General features: G+C 39.3%; 2 protein-coding genes, 1 long non-coding RNA gene and 1 pseudogene across 9 annotated transcripts in view; 2 read left to right on the forward strand and 2 right to left on the reverse strand.

Annotated features, from left to right (window-relative positions):
* Positions 1–1,597: 1,597 nt before the first annotated feature.
* LOC148847991 (uncharacterized) lies at positions 1,598–6,985 on the reverse strand. Of its 2 annotated transcripts, XR_016100759.1 has the most exons (3): positions 6,847–6,985; positions 3,462–3,530; positions 1,598–1,982 (listed from the first exon to the last, which is right to left on the reverse strand). It is a non-coding gene; the product is annotated as an uncharacterized LOC148847991 (long non-coding RNA). The 2 variants fall into 2 exon arrangements; XR_016100758.1 differs by lacking the exon at positions 1,598–1,982 and having other exon boundaries at positions 3,375–3,530.
* Positions 3,394–6,747, forward strand: LOC148847992 (cytochrome P450 87A3-like). Of its 5 annotated transcripts, none has more exons than XM_088949776.1 (10): positions 3,394–3,585; positions 4,306–4,480; positions 4,617–4,941; positions 5,043–5,192; positions 5,273–5,524; positions 5,634–5,723; positions 5,850–5,928; positions 6,020–6,126; positions 6,218–6,345; positions 6,422–6,747. In XM_088949776.1, exons 1-10 carry the CDS (start codon positions 3,558–3,560, stop codon positions 6,510–6,512), a joined length of 1,425 nt encoding a protein of 474 aa, XP_088805902.1. In that variant the 5' UTR covers positions 3,394–3,557; the 3' UTR covers positions 6,513–6,747. The 5 variants fall into 5 exon arrangements, with proteins under 5 accessions (XP_088805902.1, XP_088805905.1, XP_088805903.1 ...); XM_088949777.1 differs by lacking the exon at positions 3,394–3,585 and adding an exon at positions 4,041–4,226; XM_088949778.1 differs by lacking the exon at positions 3,394–3,585 and having other exon boundaries at positions 4,043–4,532.
* A 7,647-nt stretch (positions 6,986–14,632) lies between the features above and the next one.
* LOC148847993 (cytochrome P450 87A3-like) lies at positions 14,633–17,198 on the forward strand (annotated as a pseudogene). Its single transcript, XR_016100757.1, has 9 exons — positions 14,633–14,971; positions 15,084–15,404; positions 15,506–15,655; positions 15,736–15,984; positions 16,094–16,183; positions 16,308–16,386; positions 16,479–16,545; positions 16,673–16,800; positions 16,878–17,198. The product of XR_016100757.1 is annotated as a cytochrome P450 87A3-like (transcript).
* Positions 17,116–19,023, reverse strand: part of HAP2 (hapless 2) — a 126,199-nt gene continuing 124,291 nt past the window's right edge. Inside the window, exons 17-18 of the mRNA XM_088949774.1 lie at positions 17,914–18,014; positions 17,116–17,830 (exon numbers count right to left, since the gene is read on the reverse strand). Of these exons, the coding sequence (XP_088805900.1) occupies positions 17,412–17,830; positions 17,914–18,014 (520 nt within the window). The 3' untranslated portion in view covers positions 17,116–17,411. The remainder of the gene's footprint in view (positions 17,831–17,913; positions 18,015–19,023) is intronic.

Here is a 19,023-nt window from a genome sequence, read left to right on the forward strand (position 1 = left end):
ACCCAAATACAAAATTGGAGCCGTGCAATCACAAGTCAAAAAGAATGGACCCCAGAGGTCTTGCTCAGATTGACATTTGAGCGCTACGAGACGATTTAGCATATCAACATCTCAAGACAGGTTGTTTTTAGGGATTTACATGCTACCTCAGTCATAGCTAGTTCTAGTTCTAGCCATGGGAATGGGACCTTTGCTTGTTTTTTTGTTCTTATTCGAGTCACCGACCAAATAGTTTGGATTCTCTAATCATTATGACCAAGAATGTTTGATCGATGACTGTTAAAATGAACATGCCCATCCGGAAATGTGGACTTTTTTCGACCATATTGTGGCCCAGATAAAGAGCTTACAAACATTCAGACCAATATTCAAATCTTATGTAAATTAAAGCAGGAAGTGGGTGGGTTTAACTGTTTAAGTAGAAAAGGAGTAAAGTTGAAGAAAGTAATAAACTATGTAAGTTTTGAAATATGGTTTTTATTTTTGTATAACATATTACACATGTAAAATAAAGGGGTTGGGACATAGCAGGGTGTCCACTGAACTTTCCGAGCCCAAATTTGCTATTCACTTTTTCAACCCACATTCTACCCACTGTGAATTGTAGTCACACATCGCCCATTTTGATTTGTGAGATGTATTGACTGTAATTTACGGTGGATAGAAAGTAGTGGGCAGGAAATTCGATTTGGAGCTTACCTAATAGAACCTGTAAATATGTGGGTTTGATCCTATATCTCCATATTTGGATGAATGCTGAGTGACCATCTCAATTATTGGGTCATTTGGGGATGTGGTGTATTATATCAGATTTCTAAGTGGCTGACTCATGGCATGGGTGGAATATTTTGAGTAATTAAGCTTAATTCCACTGGCGGCATGCAACCCTATGAAGAGTTCAAATCAGCCCCCACAAGACTGCGCCCCACAAGTCCCACAGCATATATATCCCCGCCATGTATTGGAAACTGTGGGGGCTGATTTGATCTCCCCTATCAAATGTAAACATTAATTCCATTGTTTTAAGCCAAACATCAGTTGATGTGATTTTTTTCTAATTGCACAGGAAATGTGATCATGACATATATAGACACCAGAATATTAAAACAAAAGAGAAAGAATTAATTTATTATCAGAATTAAGTTTATTTAGATTTGCATTAATTTCTTAAGTGTATCCATGCTAAACCTTCCACAATTTCTTTACTTTTTCCATTTGTTCTGACGATACATTATTTCAGAAATTAGTAAAAGAGGTGTTGTTTTATGTGTTTGTACCTTAGTCTGTGTATACATTGCAATACTGATACCTTGAACCTTGCTTTTAAAGAATCACATATCAAGAATATTTGCCTAATTTAGGGGATGTTTTGTTGAAGTGGAAATTATTTTTGTTATTAGAAACAAAACCAACCATATTATATAATATTCCTTTAGATTTTTTCTAAAGTTTTTTCTTTTTTTCTATTTATATCGGTATCTAGTTGCTGAGATGGTAATTTGGGAGAGACCGGATCAAATAGGCACAATATTGTACATATATTCAATGAACATTGATAAATATTCTGAAAACTTAATCAAAAGATATTTTTAATATTTTTTAGAGGTAGGCTGAGATGCTTTAACATTTTATTATTATTTTCATACTGCATAAAATATGGGTTTAACAACTTTAAGGCTGTTGTCTTTGCTGATGCTATTACAGCTGAGTAATGTTGTACTTTGTACCTGATGCACTTTCAAGTTGGGCGATGGCTCATCGGTGACTGTTGCAAAGTCATGCAACAGTTCTTTGGAATTGATAATTCTTCTACTACCATTAAAATTAAAGGCAGAGAGAGAGAGACACTCCATCAGATTTTGAAGCTGGACTTGTCATCCCATTCTTTCGTATAGTGAGAAGCCACTACTTAGTATGGTGGTAAAATCTTGGGCTAATAAGTGTGAGAATGCAGGTTGGAGTCTGAGAGTGGCCATCGCCTTCTGCTTAAAAAAAAGCCAAAGGTCAGATCCGTGTCAGTCCACCCCTCTCAAAACCCCCAGACAGCTGGGACCAACATTAGGTGATGGCCTTTCTGTCTTCCAGGGGAAAAGTTGGAAAAAACACAGGAACAAGTACCATTTATCATGGAATGATGGAGGCCCACATAAGCTAGCTATAATGCCTATTGTGAAATAGCAGTTTGAGGTGGCAAACCAAAATGGGTCGATCATGGGGTCCAGCAATTTTTCTGTTTGGACAAAACAAAACAAGTGGGCAGAATTTGGAGTGGTAGAAGTAGAACAGTCCAATCACAATTTAACCCAAGAGATCTCTAATTCTCTATGCAGAAACCCTTGTAGGGTGGGTCCAAAACACAAAGAGTTATGCCAAACAGATGGGGGCCGCTTCTTCCCCTTCTCTTGACCAAGTCAACTAACCATTAACCAAAGCATCCTATTGGTATTTTACAATTTTTTATTTTTTTTATCAATAATGCTCATTCATCATTCTAGAAAACTTGCAATCACTAAGCATTTTATACTTGAATAACTTTTCCATCATGGGTCACAGTCATATGGTTCCAATGTGAGTTGTCCCTCTTTGTGCATCTCTCAAGGCTCAATGGGACCTTCCCAAGCCCTCATCAGGCGGTTAAGCAATCCGTGTCATCAGGAAAAGCAAGCCCAACTCAACCAAAATCACTGTCATCAGGAAACATTGACCAGCCACTCAAGCCAATCTCTTCTGAGCCTTAGAATTCCAAAGCACCTCTTTGTAGTTTGTCCCAATCTTGGATTTTCTACAAAAACGTTAGAAAGAATAGGGTACCCAAGCACCTCTTCGTGTTCTCTCAACTCCACACTCTAAATTCCATTCCATTCTCCTATGTCTTATAGGGTACCCTCCCCCTATGACAAGTACTAATTATACCACCACTAATATATAAATATCAATGGTGGGTCATAATGCGCAGTGACCTACCTAAATTTTTGGTACTTGTTGCATTGGGTCGAGCCCGTGGCTCAATGGGACGGTGCTCTATGTGTCAAAACAAGTTACTGATCAGCACAATATACTAGCTTAGGTTTCCTACTCTTAGTAAATAATTAAGGAAAATCAAAACTAAAGCATATACAGTGGTTGGAACATACATTTACATGAGATATTGCACACTTAAAAAATTAAACCATAGATAGATATTTAGATAGATAATTAGAGAGAGAAAGAGAGTCAAAGCACACCATCAGTTAGATATTGGAGTATTTATCATGGATATTGGGAAGATTTTCAAGAATTTGGTGAAACCCATTAGTCATTAGATTCCAGTGATGATCTAAGATTGCCTATTTTTACCAAAAAAAAAAAAAAGAAGGTTGGCTATTGATAATATATATATATATATATATATATATTGTGAAGTCAGATCCTTAGAACCCCTATCTTCTCAAATTTAGGAAGAGGTCTGCTACACAACAAACCTTTAAAGAAGGCTTTATTTGTGCCTCGTGCTCCTGCGGTTTTCCATCGAAATGCGTGAATGAGAAAGCCTGCAATGCAATTCAGAGCTTTTTATTATGTGTACTTTAAACCTTAAAATGACAGGTAAGCAATCGAGGTCAAGGCATATTAAGGCTAAACAGAGAAAGATACAAACAGTTTAGCCTTTTATTTTAAGAGATTTTTAACTAATTCATGGAACATAGGGTCTGTGTAGTCAAGAAACAACAAGCTGGGTAACAACCGAAGGAATCAGCTGGCCGGAAGCATCCTGTGAGCTTCACATTCCTTTGTCATGCAAGCCTTAATAAAACTCTGCTCCCCTCACATTTTAATATAAGACTGGTTCACACGAATAATGGGCGGGCAGTCTCCAGACAACATTATTCTATCTATTCTATCTTATTTCCAATCACTTATAGAGCCCTTTGAGCAACCAACTACAGAAAAGCAAAGATAGCAAGCTTATATATATATATATTTATATATATATTATTTTTATAAACTAGTTGTAACTCCAAGCTTTGTCTATTTAAGTAGTCCCCCAGAGACTCTGAGATGCATACAATAGCAGTCTTTCCCTTCCTTAATTTTCTCTTCTCCCATCTGCGGCCAAGCCACCCAGCTCTCTTATTATCTTAGTTCTATCTGTCTGCCTCACCACCAGGAACCAGCTAACCAGCGAACCAGCTTTGTTTTCTCTATATAAAAACCCATCCCAGCAGTACTGCCTTTGCTTGGATCCAGTAATAACGTTTCTCTTGATTTGTATTTATATACAATAAAAATACATATTAAGAGATATGTCTGTTGCTTTATGCATAGGGGCCTTCATTATCACATGCATTATGCATTGGGTTTACAACTGGAGAAACCCCAGATGCAATGGAAAGCTCCCACCAGGTTCCATGGGCTTGCCACTACTGGGAGAGACCCTTCAGTTCTTTGCTCCCAATACCTCGTCGGACATTCCTCCTTTTATAAAAGAGAGAATGGAAAAGTATGAAAGTGATTTTTGTCTTTCTGTTTTCCATCTGTTTGTTTGGAAAAAGGTATGGATATGAAAGTGATCATGAAAAGATATATATATATATAGGGTCCTGACTAGATAGAATTTGCTCTCTTTCACTTTTCAGATATGGGCCAGTTTTCCGGACCAGTTTGGTGGGCAGGCCCGTCGTAATATCAACGGATTCAGATCTCAATTACTTCATCTTTCAACAAGAAGGACGCTTGTTCCAGAGCTGGTATCCAGACACCTTTACAGAGATCTTTGGACGACAGAATGTGGGTTCCTTGCATGGGTTCATGTACAAGTACCTTAAGAATCTGGTTTTGAATCTGTTTGGTCCTGAAAACCTGAAAGAAAAGCTTCTCCCAGAAGTGGAAGAGGCAGCAAGAAAAAGTTTACATCTGTGGACATGCCAGAATACTGTGGAACTGAAGGAAGCCATTTCAACTGTAAGTATTGAGACACACCCAACTCTTCTTGTCCTCCGAAACTCACATAAAATGTTCATGCATGGAGAGTAATTGTGTTAATTTGTTGGCTTATTATGCAGATGATATTTAATCTGACAGCAAAGAAGCTGATCAGTTATGATGCAACCAAGTCGACAGAGAACCTGAGGGAGAACTTTGTTGCCTTCATAAAAGGACTTATCTCTTTCCCTCTGGATATTCCTGGAACACAATATCATAAATGCTTGCAGGTGCTTGGACTTCTGCATATCCCAAATGTGTACTTTACTCAGTTGGGTAGTCGGTGTTTTAACTGTAACGTTTTGTCCAGGGACGGAAGAAGGCAATGAAGCTGCTGAAGGTTATGCTAGAGGAGAGACGTGCAATGCCTGAGAAGCGCCATGGGGATTTCTTTGACCTCGTCGTTGAAGAACTGGAGAAACAAGGAACCGTTCTAACAGAGTCTATTGCTCTGGATTTGATGTTTGTGCTTCTCTTTGCTAGCTTTGAGACTACTTCCCTGGCTCTAACCTTAGGCATGAAGTTTCTCTCAGACCACCCTTCAGTGCTGAAAAGGCTGACGGTATGTGATAACTTCCATCTATATGACAGTGCCTCATTCAATGGTATAGCTTGTATTAACCTCACTTGACATTGGGTTTAAACGCTGCTCCTAATCTATTATCTATCAGGAAGAGCATGAGGCTATTCTAAGAAGAAAGGAGAATGGTGATTCTGGGCTTACATGGAAAGATTACAAATCAATGACTTTCACATTTCAGGTTAGGCAGTCTTTGCTTTTTCTTACCCTTCATAGTTCAGTCTTTAGTTATTGCTTCCATAATTCCATTGCCAGCTTTAAAAAAAATAAAATAAAATAAAAACTAACTGGTTAAAGAAAGTTTCAGGTTATTAACGAAGTAGTTAGGCTGGCAAATATCGTCCCTGGAATTTTCAGAAAAGCATTGCGTGATATCCATTTTAAGGGTAATTTAACCTATGAACTGATCTAAATCAAGTTTATGTGACTGATTGGTCTGGTTGAACCAGCATATACTTAAAAACCGTATTGATGCAGGATATACAATTCCTGCAGGCTGGGGGGTTATTGTCTGTCCTCCAGCTGTACACTTGAATCCTGCCAAATATGAAGACCCAGTTGCTTTCAATCCATGGAGATGGGATGTAAGGAAGGAACTAGATCTGTTATTTATCAACTTACTATTCTTCTTTCTTTTCTGATTTCTTGCTTTGTCAAAATAAATGCAATAAGCAGGGGGTGGAACTAAATGGTGCAACCAAACATTTCATGGCTTTTGGCGGTGGGATGAGATTTTGTGTTGGAACGGACTTCACCAAGGTGCAGATGGCTGTCTTCTTTCACTGCTTGGTTACAAAGTATAGGTAGGTTCACTTTTATGATATATTTGGGTGTGTTTATGCAGAGTGATTTCTCAATTTTGACATCTAAATTTGCCAGGTGGACAGCAGTCAGCGGAGGAGACATACTTCGTACGCCTGGGTTGGCGTTTCCCAATGGTTTTCACATTCAGATTTCAGAGAAGAAATGAAAGCATGAGCCCTGGATATATCACAGCACAAAGCCATATCGATGCTAGAAACCAGTTGTTTGTACGGCTAGAGCCACCATGCTGCGGGTTTCCAAAATCACTGCTTTTGACCAAAAGGAATGAATGGATATATCACATATAAAGGAATGAATGAAAATCCAGATCATGTAAAACACTTACCAATATGAGAATCTACATATAACAATTAATGAAAAATGTTTTCATCTTGTGCAAATTTATCTTTTCCCTACCTAATATACAGAAAGAAACTGAAAAGAAAAGAGCTTCTGGTGAAGTGAACAATGTAAACTACTATCAGTGGACAAGAAAATACCATGCACCTGCAGCTAATGGTCCAAAAAGATTGCCATCCTTGCTTCTTTTTGGGTAAGGATCACTTTTACCTCCATGTTTGTGTATGTCTTTATGAGGATGGTAGAGATGATAATAATCAGTGCCAGATTCAATATGACTGTTTGCGAGGCTCATGGTGAGCATGGTGGCTGCTCCTTTTATTTTGTCTGCCATGATGCCTTCCTTCTTGCTTATGATACTTGTGGAGATGAATTTGAGATCGACAAACATCTGTCTTATACTTCGGATCAAAATAATCTCTCCTCTTCCCTGCCATAGCTCGGTCATCCCACCAGTCGTAGATAGGGTCAAAAAGTCCTTTTTCATGTAAAAGACAAAGAAGCACATCCACTGCAACTCCATATACAGTTTATATGCTTTTGTTCCATTTTATAAAGGAAATCTTAACAAGATAGCTAAATAAAAAGAATTAGTGGGAAAAATCGCCAACAGTAAACCAAACATTAGTATCCATGTCATGCACCACTACCACTACCACTATCACTACCACTACCACTACCACTACCACAACCACCACCACCACCACCAATACCACTACTACCACTACTAGTATTACTACCACCACTACCACTACCACTACCACTACCACTACTATGATCATGACTACCACGACCACGACCACTATGACCCCCAATATCACTACCACTACTACGACGACGACTACCACTATCACTTCTACGATCATGACAACTACGACCACTACAACCATTACCGCTACCACTACCACTATCACGACCATGACCATTATGACCATTACCACTACCACGACCATGACGACGACTATTATGACTACGATTATGATTATGACAACGACTATGACTACGATTACGACGACGACGACTACCACTACTACTACAACTACTATGACTACTACCACTACCACTTCCACTACCATTACCAGTACCATTATCACTATGACTACGACTATGACGACGACGACTAATACGACTACGACTACTATAACTAATACGACTACGACTACCACCACTACTACTTCACAGTTGTTGGAACACACACTTACATGAGATATTACACACTTAAAAAATTAAACCATACATAGATATTTAGATAGATAATTAGAGAGAGAGAGAGAGAGAGAGAGAGAGAGAGTCAAAGCACACCATCAGCTAGATATTGGAGTATTTATCATGGATATTGGGAAGATTTTCAAGAGTTTGGTGAAACCCATTAGTCATTACATTCCAGTGATGATCTAAGATTGCCTATTTTTACCAGAAAAAAGAAGGTTTGCTATTGATAAGATATATATATTTTGTCAAATCAGATCCTTAGAACCCCTATATTCTCAAATTTAGGGAAGAGGTCTGCTACACCACAAACCTTTAAAGAAGGCATTATTTGTGCCTCGTGCTCCTGTGGTTTTCCATCGAAATGCGTGAACAAGAAAGCTTGCGATGCAATTCAGAGCTTTTTATTATGTATACTTTTAAACCTTAAAATGACAGGTAAGCAATCGAGGTCAAGGCATATTAAGACTAAATAGAGTAAGATAAGAACATTTTAACCTTTTATTTTAAGAGATTTTTAACTAATTCATGGGACATGGGGTCTGTGTAGTCAAGAAACAACAAGCTGGCTAACAACTGAAGGAATCAGCTGGCCGGAAGCATCCTGTGAGCTTCACATTCCTTTGTCATGCAAGCCTTAATAAAACTCTACTCCACTCACATTTTAATACAAGACTGGTTGACAAGAATAATGGGCGGGCAGTCTCCAGACAACATTATTCTATCTATTCTATCTTATTCCCAATCACTTATAGAGCCCTTTGAGCAACCAACTACAGAAAAGTAAAGATAGCAAGCTTATATATATATTATTTTTATAAACTAATATGAGAATCTACATAAAACAATTAATGAAAAATGTTTTTAATATCAGGATCTTGTCCAAATTTACCTTTTCCCTACCTAATATACAGAAAGAAATTGAAAAGAGCTTCCTGGTGAAGTGAACAATGTAAACTATTATCAGTGGACACGAAAATACCATGCACCTGCAGCTAATGGTCCTATAAGATTGCCATTGTTCTCTCTCTGATAAAATTTGTCTTAAAATGGATGCGGTGCTCCAGTTGACCATTTTTATGTTTGTCATATGCATCTTGGTTTCTCTTCACTATTCCTAGCCACTTTGGATGGTCTTCTTAGAGTCTTCCTTTCCTTCCTGAGGCTGGGGTGTTCATGTTTTTCATTGATTTGACCATCCCTGCTTCTTTTTGGGTAAGGATCACTTTTACCTCCATGTTTGTCTGTCTTTATGAGGGTGGTAGAGATGATGATAATCAGTGCCTAATTCAATATGACTATGCTTGCGAGGCTCATGGTGAGCATGGTGGCTGCTCCTTTTATTTTGTCTACCATGGTGCCTTCCTTCTTGCTTATGATACCTGTGGAGATGAATTTTAGATCGACCAACATTATACTTCAGATCAAAATAATCTCTCCGCTTCCCTGCCTTAGCTCGGTCATCCCACCCGTCGTAGATAGGGTCAAAAAGTCCTTTTTGATGTAAAAGCCAAAGAAGCACAACCACTACAACTCCATATACAGTTTATATGCTTTTGTTTCATTTTATAAAGGAAATCTTAACAAGATAGCCAAATAAAAAGAATTACCAGTGGGAAAAATTGCCAACAGTAAGCCAAACATTAGTATCCAAGTCATACACCACTACCACTACCACTACCACAACCACCACCACCACCACCACCACCACCACTACCACTACCACCACTACTACCATTACCACTACCACTACCACTACGACTACTAGTACGACTACGACTATCACTGTCACTACCACCACTACCACTACCACTACTACGATCACGACTACCATGACCACTATTACTACGACCACTATCACTACCACTACCATTACCACTATCAAGACCACGAACACTACGACCACCACTACCACTACTACAACGACTAATACTACGACTACGACTACCACTACTACGATCACGACTACGACGACCACAACAAGAATGACCACTACCATTACAACTAACATTACCACTATCACGACCACGACCACTACGACCACCACTACCACTACACTACCACTACCACTACTACTACAACTAATACTACGACCACCACTACCACTACTACTATGACTAATACTACGACCACCACTATCACTACCACTACCACTACCACTATAAATACCACTACTACGACCATGACTACAACGACCACGACTACTACGACCACGACCACTACGAGCACTACCACTACCATTACCACTACCACCATTACCATCACTACTACTACCACTACCACTACCACTACCACTATCACTAACACTACCACTACAACGACCACGACTACCACGACCACGACCACTACGACCATTGCCACTACCACTACCACGACTACGACCATTACGACCATTACCACTACCACTATCACGACCACGACCACTACGACCGCGACAACGACTACTATAACTACGACTACGACGATGACTACCACTACTACCACTACTACCACTACTACCACTACCACTTCCACTTTCACTACCATTACCAGTACTACTACCACTGTGACTACGACTACGATGACGACGACTACGAAACCCTTTCTCCAACAAAATGTCGATCGACTTCGATATGTTTTGTTCTGTCATGCTGTACCAGATTATGAGCTATATTAATAATAGTCTGATTATCACAATACAACATTAAGGCTTCTCATAATCAACACCCAATTCTTCAAATAATGACTTTAGCCATAGGATTTCATCCACATCATTAGCCATAGATCTATATTCAGCTTCAACACTAGAACGAGAAACAACACTTTGTTTTTTATTCCTCTAGGAGACAAGGTTACCTCCTACAAAGGCACAATATCCTGAGGTAGACATTCTGTCATCAACACTCCCAGCCCAATCAGCATATATATAGAACTCTATCTTCATGTAATCATTATTCTTAAATAATATACCTCTACCTAGACATCTCTTCAAGTAAGCTAATATTCTCTCAACTGCAAGGAGGTGAGTAGTTCTAGGAGAGTGCATATATTGACTGACAACGCCGACTCCATAACTGATGTCCAGTTGTGTGAGGCAAAGATAGATGAGTTTTCCATCTAACTATTGGAACATAACTTTGTCTTCAAGAGGCTCTCCGCCCTCTACAATGATCTTGTGATTCTGTTCAATAGGGGCATTTGCAGGCTTAACACCCAACTTTCCAGTTTCTGTTAATAGATCTAGAACATACTTCCTTTGAGAAATAAAGATCCCGTGTTTAGATCTAGCAACATCAATACTCAAGAAGTATCGTAGCTCTCCCAGATCTTTCACCTCAAACTCTTAATGTAGGAGTTGTTTAAGAGACTCAATCTCACTGTTATCATTCCCTGTCACCACAATATCATCCACATATACAACAAGCAAGGTCAAGGAAGAATCCACTCTTTTAATGAACAATGTATGGTTTGACTGGGCTATACATAGCCAAATTTTTCAAGGGCTTGTCTGAATCTATCAAACCAAGCTCTGGGGGACTGCTTTAGTCCATACAAGGCCTTTTCAGCCGACAAACCTTCTTGTCTCTGCATCATAAAATCCAGGAGGTAATTGCATGTAAATTTCTTCCTGTAAGTCTCCATTGAGGAAGGAATTTTTAACATCCATCTGGAACAAGGGCCAAGAATAACTGGCTGCAAGGTATAACAGAACTCGAATAGTGGTCATCTTTGCCACTAGAGAAAAAGTCACCAAGTAGTCTACACCATAAGTCTGAGTAAATCCCTTTGCAACTAACCGGGCCTTATATCTTTTAATGGAACCATCAACATTATCTTTCACAGTAAATACCCATCTGCACCCAGCCGGTTTTTTTCCTTTAGACTGGTCATCTAGCTCCCAAGTATTATTCCTCAGAAGGGCATCCATTTCAACCTTCATTACATCTTTCCACTCGGGAACTGATAAGGCTTCCTGCACTGTTCTAGGAATAGGAATATCAACAATGGATGTGAGAAAGGACCTGTAAGAGGGAGATAGGCGATTATAGGACAAAAACTGGGAAATGTAGCGAGCTATGGATGTGGTGCAACGCCGTTTGCCTTTACGGATTACAATATGGAGGTCAAGGTCATCTAAAGAAGGTAAAGTAGCAATAGTGGAAGGTATCTCAGGGAAACCTGGATCTGATAAAGGGACTGTGGTACCTGGATCTGGATCTGTAGAAGGAACTGGGGCTAACCTGGACTGCTGATGGCCAAAATCAACTTGCCTCCACCACCTGTGATAGACTCTCAAATCCTGGCACCTCTGACAACCCTCTCCATTACATCCCTCATCACTCAATGGAATGGGTAAAGAAACTTCTGACGAGTTAACCCCACTCTCATTACTCTCCCCCTAAGGAAAAACCCTAGGGTAATAAGGTACCTCCTAAAAGAAAGTAACATCCATCGAGACAAATTTCCTCCCGAAAGTAGGTTCATAGCAGCAATAACCCTTTTGAGTTTGTGCATAACCGAGAAAGATGCATTTGGAGGCCTTAGGATCAAATTTGGAACGATGAGGTCCAAGAATCTGAACAAAGCAAGTACAACCAAAGGTTTTAAGGGGAACAACAAATAATTCTTTATCGGGGTATAGAAGGGTAAAGATAGGCTTCATGTCAAGAACCCATAAAGGAACTCGATTAATGAGATACACTACTGTAAGAATAGCATCGCCCCAGAAACGGATAGGCACATTGTAGTTAAACATAATGCTTCTAGCCACCTCCAATATGTGTCTATTCTTCCTCTCGACAACCCCATTCTGATGTGGTGTATAAGGACAAGTACTCTGGTGAATAATCCCATGATCAAGTAGATAAGAGGCCAGTGACCTAGTAAAGTATTCTTTCGCATTATTGGATATGAGGGTTTTGATTTTGACCCCAAACTGGGTTAAATCATTTGATGAAAGGTCAGTGTCAGAGTAGGAACCTCATCTCGAGAACGCATAAGGTAAACCCAAGAAAAACGGGTATAGTCATCAACAAACAACAAGAAATATCTGTACCCCCCCATAGAAGGGATGTGATACGGGCCCCAAACATCGGTGTGCACAACATCAAAAGAATTACTACTTCTTTTATTACTCAAGGAATAAGATGTTCTACAATGCTTTACAAGCTCACAACTCTCACATCTCAAATTTGACATTTGAACAGACTCAAACAAATTAGGAAACAAACTTTTCAAAGACTGAAAGGATAAATGACCTAACCGATTATGCCAAAGCATAACCGAACTGACAGACTGAGAAACAAAAGACTTCCTATCTTCATGATTTTTCCAACGAGAACTCTCTCCAAGCAGATAGATGTCATTCGTCTCATGGCCTGTCCCAATCACATTCCTTGTCTCCAAGTCCTGAAAAATACATCGGTCAGGGAAGAAGGTTACTGGACAATTTTGATATTTTGTAATACTACTGACTGAAAGAAACTTAGAATCAAGCTTAGGAACATGCAAAACTGAAGATAAGGAAATGGTATTAGACAACTTGATGTCTCCCTTTCCAGAAATGGGAACAAGGGAACCATCAACAATGGACACTTTATCTCTACCAGGCGATAAGTGATAGGTAGTGAACAGTGATGGCAAGCTAGTCATATGGTTAGATGCACCTGAGTCTATTACCCAACAATGTTTATTGTTACTTGGAGTTGAAGCATGGTAAGCTGAGGCCTGAGTACTTGAATGAGCAAAGGCTGATGTGGAAGGAGCTGATGATTACTGAGATGATTGAGCTGAATTCCCAATTTCCTTTTCCAACTGTGTTAGGGCAGCCCGAACAACAACTAAGGTGTCTAGAGGTGTACCTTTTGTGCCCGATGAGGATGCAAAATCGGTATTAACAGCCATATGGGCATTACCCCTTTTGTTCCTCAGTTTTGCTGGGACTAGATGAGGGTGCAACTTCCAACATGTGTCTTTAGTATGCTTAGGTTTCTTGCAATGTTCACACACTAGATCCCTCTTATCTTCCTTCTTTATATCCCTTTCAGTATCACCCCTAGAGTTAGGGAAGAGGTCTACTACACCACAAACCTTTAAAGAAGGCTTTATTTTTGCCTTGTGCTCCTACAGTTTTCCATCGAAATGCGTGAACGAGAAAGCCTGCAATGCAATTCAGAGCTTTTTATTATGTGTACTTTTAAACCCTAAAATGACAGGTAAGCAATCGAGGTCAAGGCATATTAAAACTAAATAGAGTAAGATACAGAACAGTTTAACCTTTTATTTTAGGAGATCTTTAACTAATTCATGGGGCGTGGGGTCTGTGTAGTCAAGAAACAACAAGGAGGCTAGCAACTGAAGGAATCAGCTGGCCGGAAGCATCCTGTGAGCTTCACATTCCTTTGTCATGCAAGCCTTAATAAAACTCTACCCCACTCACATTTTAATACAAGACTGGTTGACAAGAATAATGGGCGGGCAGTCTCCAGACAACATTATTCTATCTATTCTGTCTTATTCCCAATCACTTATAGAGCCCTTTGAGCAGCCAACTACAGAAAAGCAAAGATAGCAAGCTTATATATATATATATATATATATTATTTCTATTTAAGAAGTCCCCCAGAGACTCTGAGATGCATGCAATAGCAGTCTTTCCCCTCCTTAATTTTCTCTTCTCCCATCTGCGGCCAAGCCACCCAGCTCTCTTATTATCTTAGTTCTATCTGTCTGCCTCACCACCAGGAAGGCAGGAACCAGCTAACCACCTTTGTTTTCTCTGTATAAAAACCCGTCCCAGCAGTACTGACTTTGCTTGGATCCAGTAGTAACACTTCTGTTGATTTGTATTTACATACAATAAAAGTACATATTAAGAGATATGTCTGTTGCTTTATGCATAGGGGCCTTCATTATCACATGCATTATACATTGGGTTTACAACTGGAGAAGCCCCAGATGCAATGGAAAGCTCCCACCTGGTTCCATGGGCTTGCCACTACTGGGAGAGACCCTTCAGTTCTTTGCTCCCAATACCTCGTCGGACATTCCTCCTTTTATAAAAGAGAGAACGGAAAAGTATGAAAAGATATGAAAGTGATCATGAAAAGATTTATATATATATATATATATATATATATATATATATAGGGTCCTGACTAGATAGAATTTGCTCTCTTTCACTTTTCAGATATGGGCCAGTTTTCCGGACGGATTCGGATACCTCGTCGTAATATCAACGGATTCGGATCTCAATTACTTCATCTTTCAACAAGAAGGACGCTTGTTGCAGAGCTGGTATCCGGGCACCTTTACAGAGATCTTTGGACGACAGAATGTGGGTTCCTTGCATGGGTTCATGTACTAGTACATTAAGAATCTGGTTTTGAATCTGTTCGGTCCTGAAAACCTGAAAGAAAAGCTTCTCCCAGAAGTGGAAGAGGCAGCAAGGAAAAGTTTACATCTGTGGACATGCCAGAATACTGTGGAAATAAAGGAAGCCATTTCAACTGTAAGTATTGAGACACACCCAACTCTTCTTGTCCTCTGAAACTCACATAAAATGTTCATGCATGGAGAGTAATTGTGTTAATTTGTTGGCTTATTATGCAGATGATATTTAATCTGACAGCAAAGAAGCTGATCGGTTGTGATGCAACCAAGTCGACAGAGAATCTGAGGGAGAACTTTGTTGCCTTCATAAAAGGACTCATCTCTTTCCCTCTGGATATTCCTGGAACACAATATCATAAATGCTTGCAGGTGCTTGGACTTCTGCATATCCCAAATGTGTACTTTACTCAGTTGGGTAGCCGGTGTTTTAACTGTAACGTTTTGTCCAGGGGCGGAAGATGGCAATGAAGCTGCTGAAGGATATGCTAGTGGAGAGACGTGCAATGCCTGAGAAGCGCCATGGGGATTACTTTGATCTCGTCGTTGAAGAACTAGAGAAACAAGGAACCGTTCTAACAGAGTCTATTGCTCTGGATTTGATGTTTTTGCTTCTCTTTGCTAGCTTTGAGACTTCCCTGGCTCTAACCTTAGGCATGAAGTTTCTCTCAGACCACCCTTCAGTGCTGAAAAGGCTGACGGTATGTGATAACTTCCATCTATATGACAGTACCTCATTCATAGGTATAGCTTGTATTAACCTCACTTGACATTGGGTTTAAATGCTGCTCCTAATCTATTATCTATCAGGAAGAGCACGAGGCTATTCTAAGAAGAAAGGAGAATGGTGATTCTGGGCTTACATGGAAAGATTACAAATCAATGACTTTCACATTTCAGGTTAGGCAGTCTTTGCTTTTTCTTACCATTCCTAGTTCAGTCTTTAGTATTGCTTCCATAATTCCATTGCCTGCTTTAAAAAAAAAAAAAAAAAAAAAACCTATCTGGCTAAAGAAAGTTTCAGGTTATTCACGAAATAGTTAGGCTGGCAAATATCGTCCCTGGAATTTTCAGAAAAGCATTGCATGATATCCATTTTAAGGGTAATTTAACCTATCAACTGATACTAAATCAAGCTTATGTTACTGATTGGTCTCGTTGAACCAGAATATACTTAAAAACTGTATTGATGCAGGATATACAATTCCAGCAGGCTGGGGGGTTATTGTCTGTCCTCCAGCTGTCCACTTGAATCCTGCCAAGTATGAAGACCCACTTGCTTTTAATCCATGGAGATGGGATATAAGGAACTAGATCTGTTATTTATCAACTTACTATTCTTCTTTCTTTTCTGATTTCTTGCTTTGTCAAAATAAATGCAATAAGCAGGGGGTGGAACTAAATGGTGCAACCAAACATTTCATGGCTTTTGGCGGTGGGATGAGATATTGTGCTGGAACGGACTTCACCAAGATGCAGATGGCTGTCTTCTTTCACTGCTTGGTTACAAAGTATAGGTAGGTTCACTTTTATGACATATTTGGGTGTGTTTATGCCAGAGTGATTTCTCAATTTTGACATCTAAATTTGCCAGGTGGACAGCAGTCAGCGGAGGAGACATACTTCGTACGCCTGGGTTGGTGTTTCCCAATGGTTTTCACTTTCAGATTTCAGAGAAGAAATGAAAGCATGATCCCTGGATATATCACAGCACAAAGCCATATCGATGCTAGAAACCAGTTGTTTGTACGGCTAGAGCCACCATGCTGGGGGTTTCCAAAATCACTGCTTTTGACCAAAAGGAATGAATGGATATATCACATATAAAGGAATGAATGAAAATCCAGATCATGTAAAACACTTGTCAATATGAGAATCTACATAAAACAATTAATGAAAAATGTTTTTAATATCAGGATCTTGTGCAAATTTATCTTTTCCCTACCTAATATACAGAAAGAAACTGAAAAGAGCTTCCTGGTGAAGTGAACAATGTAAACTATTATCAGTGGACATGAAAATACCATGCACCTGCAGCTAATGGTCCTAAAAGATTGCCATTGTTCTCTCTCTGCTAAAATTTGTCTTAAAATGGATGCGGTGCTCCAGTTGACCATTTTTATGTTTGTCATATGCGTCTTGGTTTCTCTTCACTATTCCTAGCCACTTTGGATGGTCTTCTTAGAGTCTTCCTTTCCTTCCTGAGGCTGGGGTGTTCATGTTTTTCATTGATTTGACCATCCCTGCTTCTTTTTGGGTAAGGATCACTTTTACCTCCATGTTTGTGTCTGTCTTTATGAGGATGGTAGAGATGATAATAATCAGTGCCTGATTCAATATGACTATGCTTGCGAGGCTCATGGTGAGCATGGTGCCTTCCTTCTTGCTTATGATACCTGTGGAGACGAATTTGAGATGGACCAACATCTGTCCTATACTTCGGATCAAAATAATCTCTCCGCTTCCCTGCCTTAGCTCGGTCATCCCACCAGTCGTAAATAGGGTCAAAAAGTCCTTTTTGATGTAAAAGCCAAAGAAGCACAACCACTGCAACTCCGAATATAGTTTATATGCTTTTGTTCCATTTTATAAAGGAAATCTTAACAAGATAGAGAAATAAAAAGAATTACCAGTGGGAAAAATCGCCAACAGTAAACCAAACATTAGTATCCAAGTCATACATATATATTGTATGTGGCAGCTGAAATCAAAAAATCCTAAGCATTTCCTTCTGCTCACAGTAAAAAGTCACAGGAATACAAGTAGTCAGTCAATTAGCATAATCCAGAAGCAAAGGAAATACAAGACCTTTAAGAGGCATTGTAATGCTTATATTAATTATGAAATATTCCCCCCCTCCAAAGAAACCTCCACAAATAGAGAAACATCTATAAGAATTTAATTTTCAAGAATGTGGCATTGTGTTTGAAAATTACTTGGAAGGAAACTATTAAGAAATCATTGTATTTCCATGATGTGATATGGTAATGACATGTGAGTGAAACTATGATTTTCCATTTCCTGGAGAACGTCCAGGCATGTAAGAAATATAACGATCTCCACTTTAAGGGAGGAGATGAAGGGATCAAAAACAATATTATACTATTCTTTTTAGTAATAATTTTCTATTTGACGTCTTTATCTTGAGGGCAGTGTCAATCTGATTCATCTCATACAATAAACTGCATTTACTTTTTTTTGTTCCCTGTATACATAGACTCATTTGGGGAGAGGCCAGTGGATCAATTCTAAGGCTTGAATTGTTTTCCCTATGAACTGCAATCATAGTTGTCAAGGTGATGCCTAGGCAACAAGGTGACCTTTGAGGCTTGCCTTGCCTAATCGCCAGGCAGTTTTCAACTTCCTACTATAAAATACTTTTTATTCATTCTTTATTGAGATTAGAATTATAAAATAGACATTATTAAACTAAAATAATCATTTTGTGTTTATATACTACTACTGCTACTACTACTATTACTACTACTACTATGACTACGATTACGATTACCACCACCACTACCACCACTAGTACCACTACCACCACTACCACTACCACTACCACTACCACCACTACCACTACAACGACCACCACCTCTACGACCACCATTACCACTACCACTACCACCACCACCACTACCACCACTACCACTACCACCACTTCCACTACCACTACTACCATTACTACAACCACGACTATCACGACCACAACCACTACGACCACCACTATCACTACCACT

The sequence above is a fragment of the Nelumbo lutea genome, chromosome 6 (assembly GCF_056320005.1).
Source record: "Nelumbo lutea isolate HS-2025 chromosome 6, American lotus-T2T, whole genome shotgun sequence".
Classification (NCBI taxonomy): Eukaryota; Viridiplantae; Streptophyta; class Magnoliopsida; order Proteales; family Nelumbonaceae; genus Nelumbo; species Nelumbo lutea.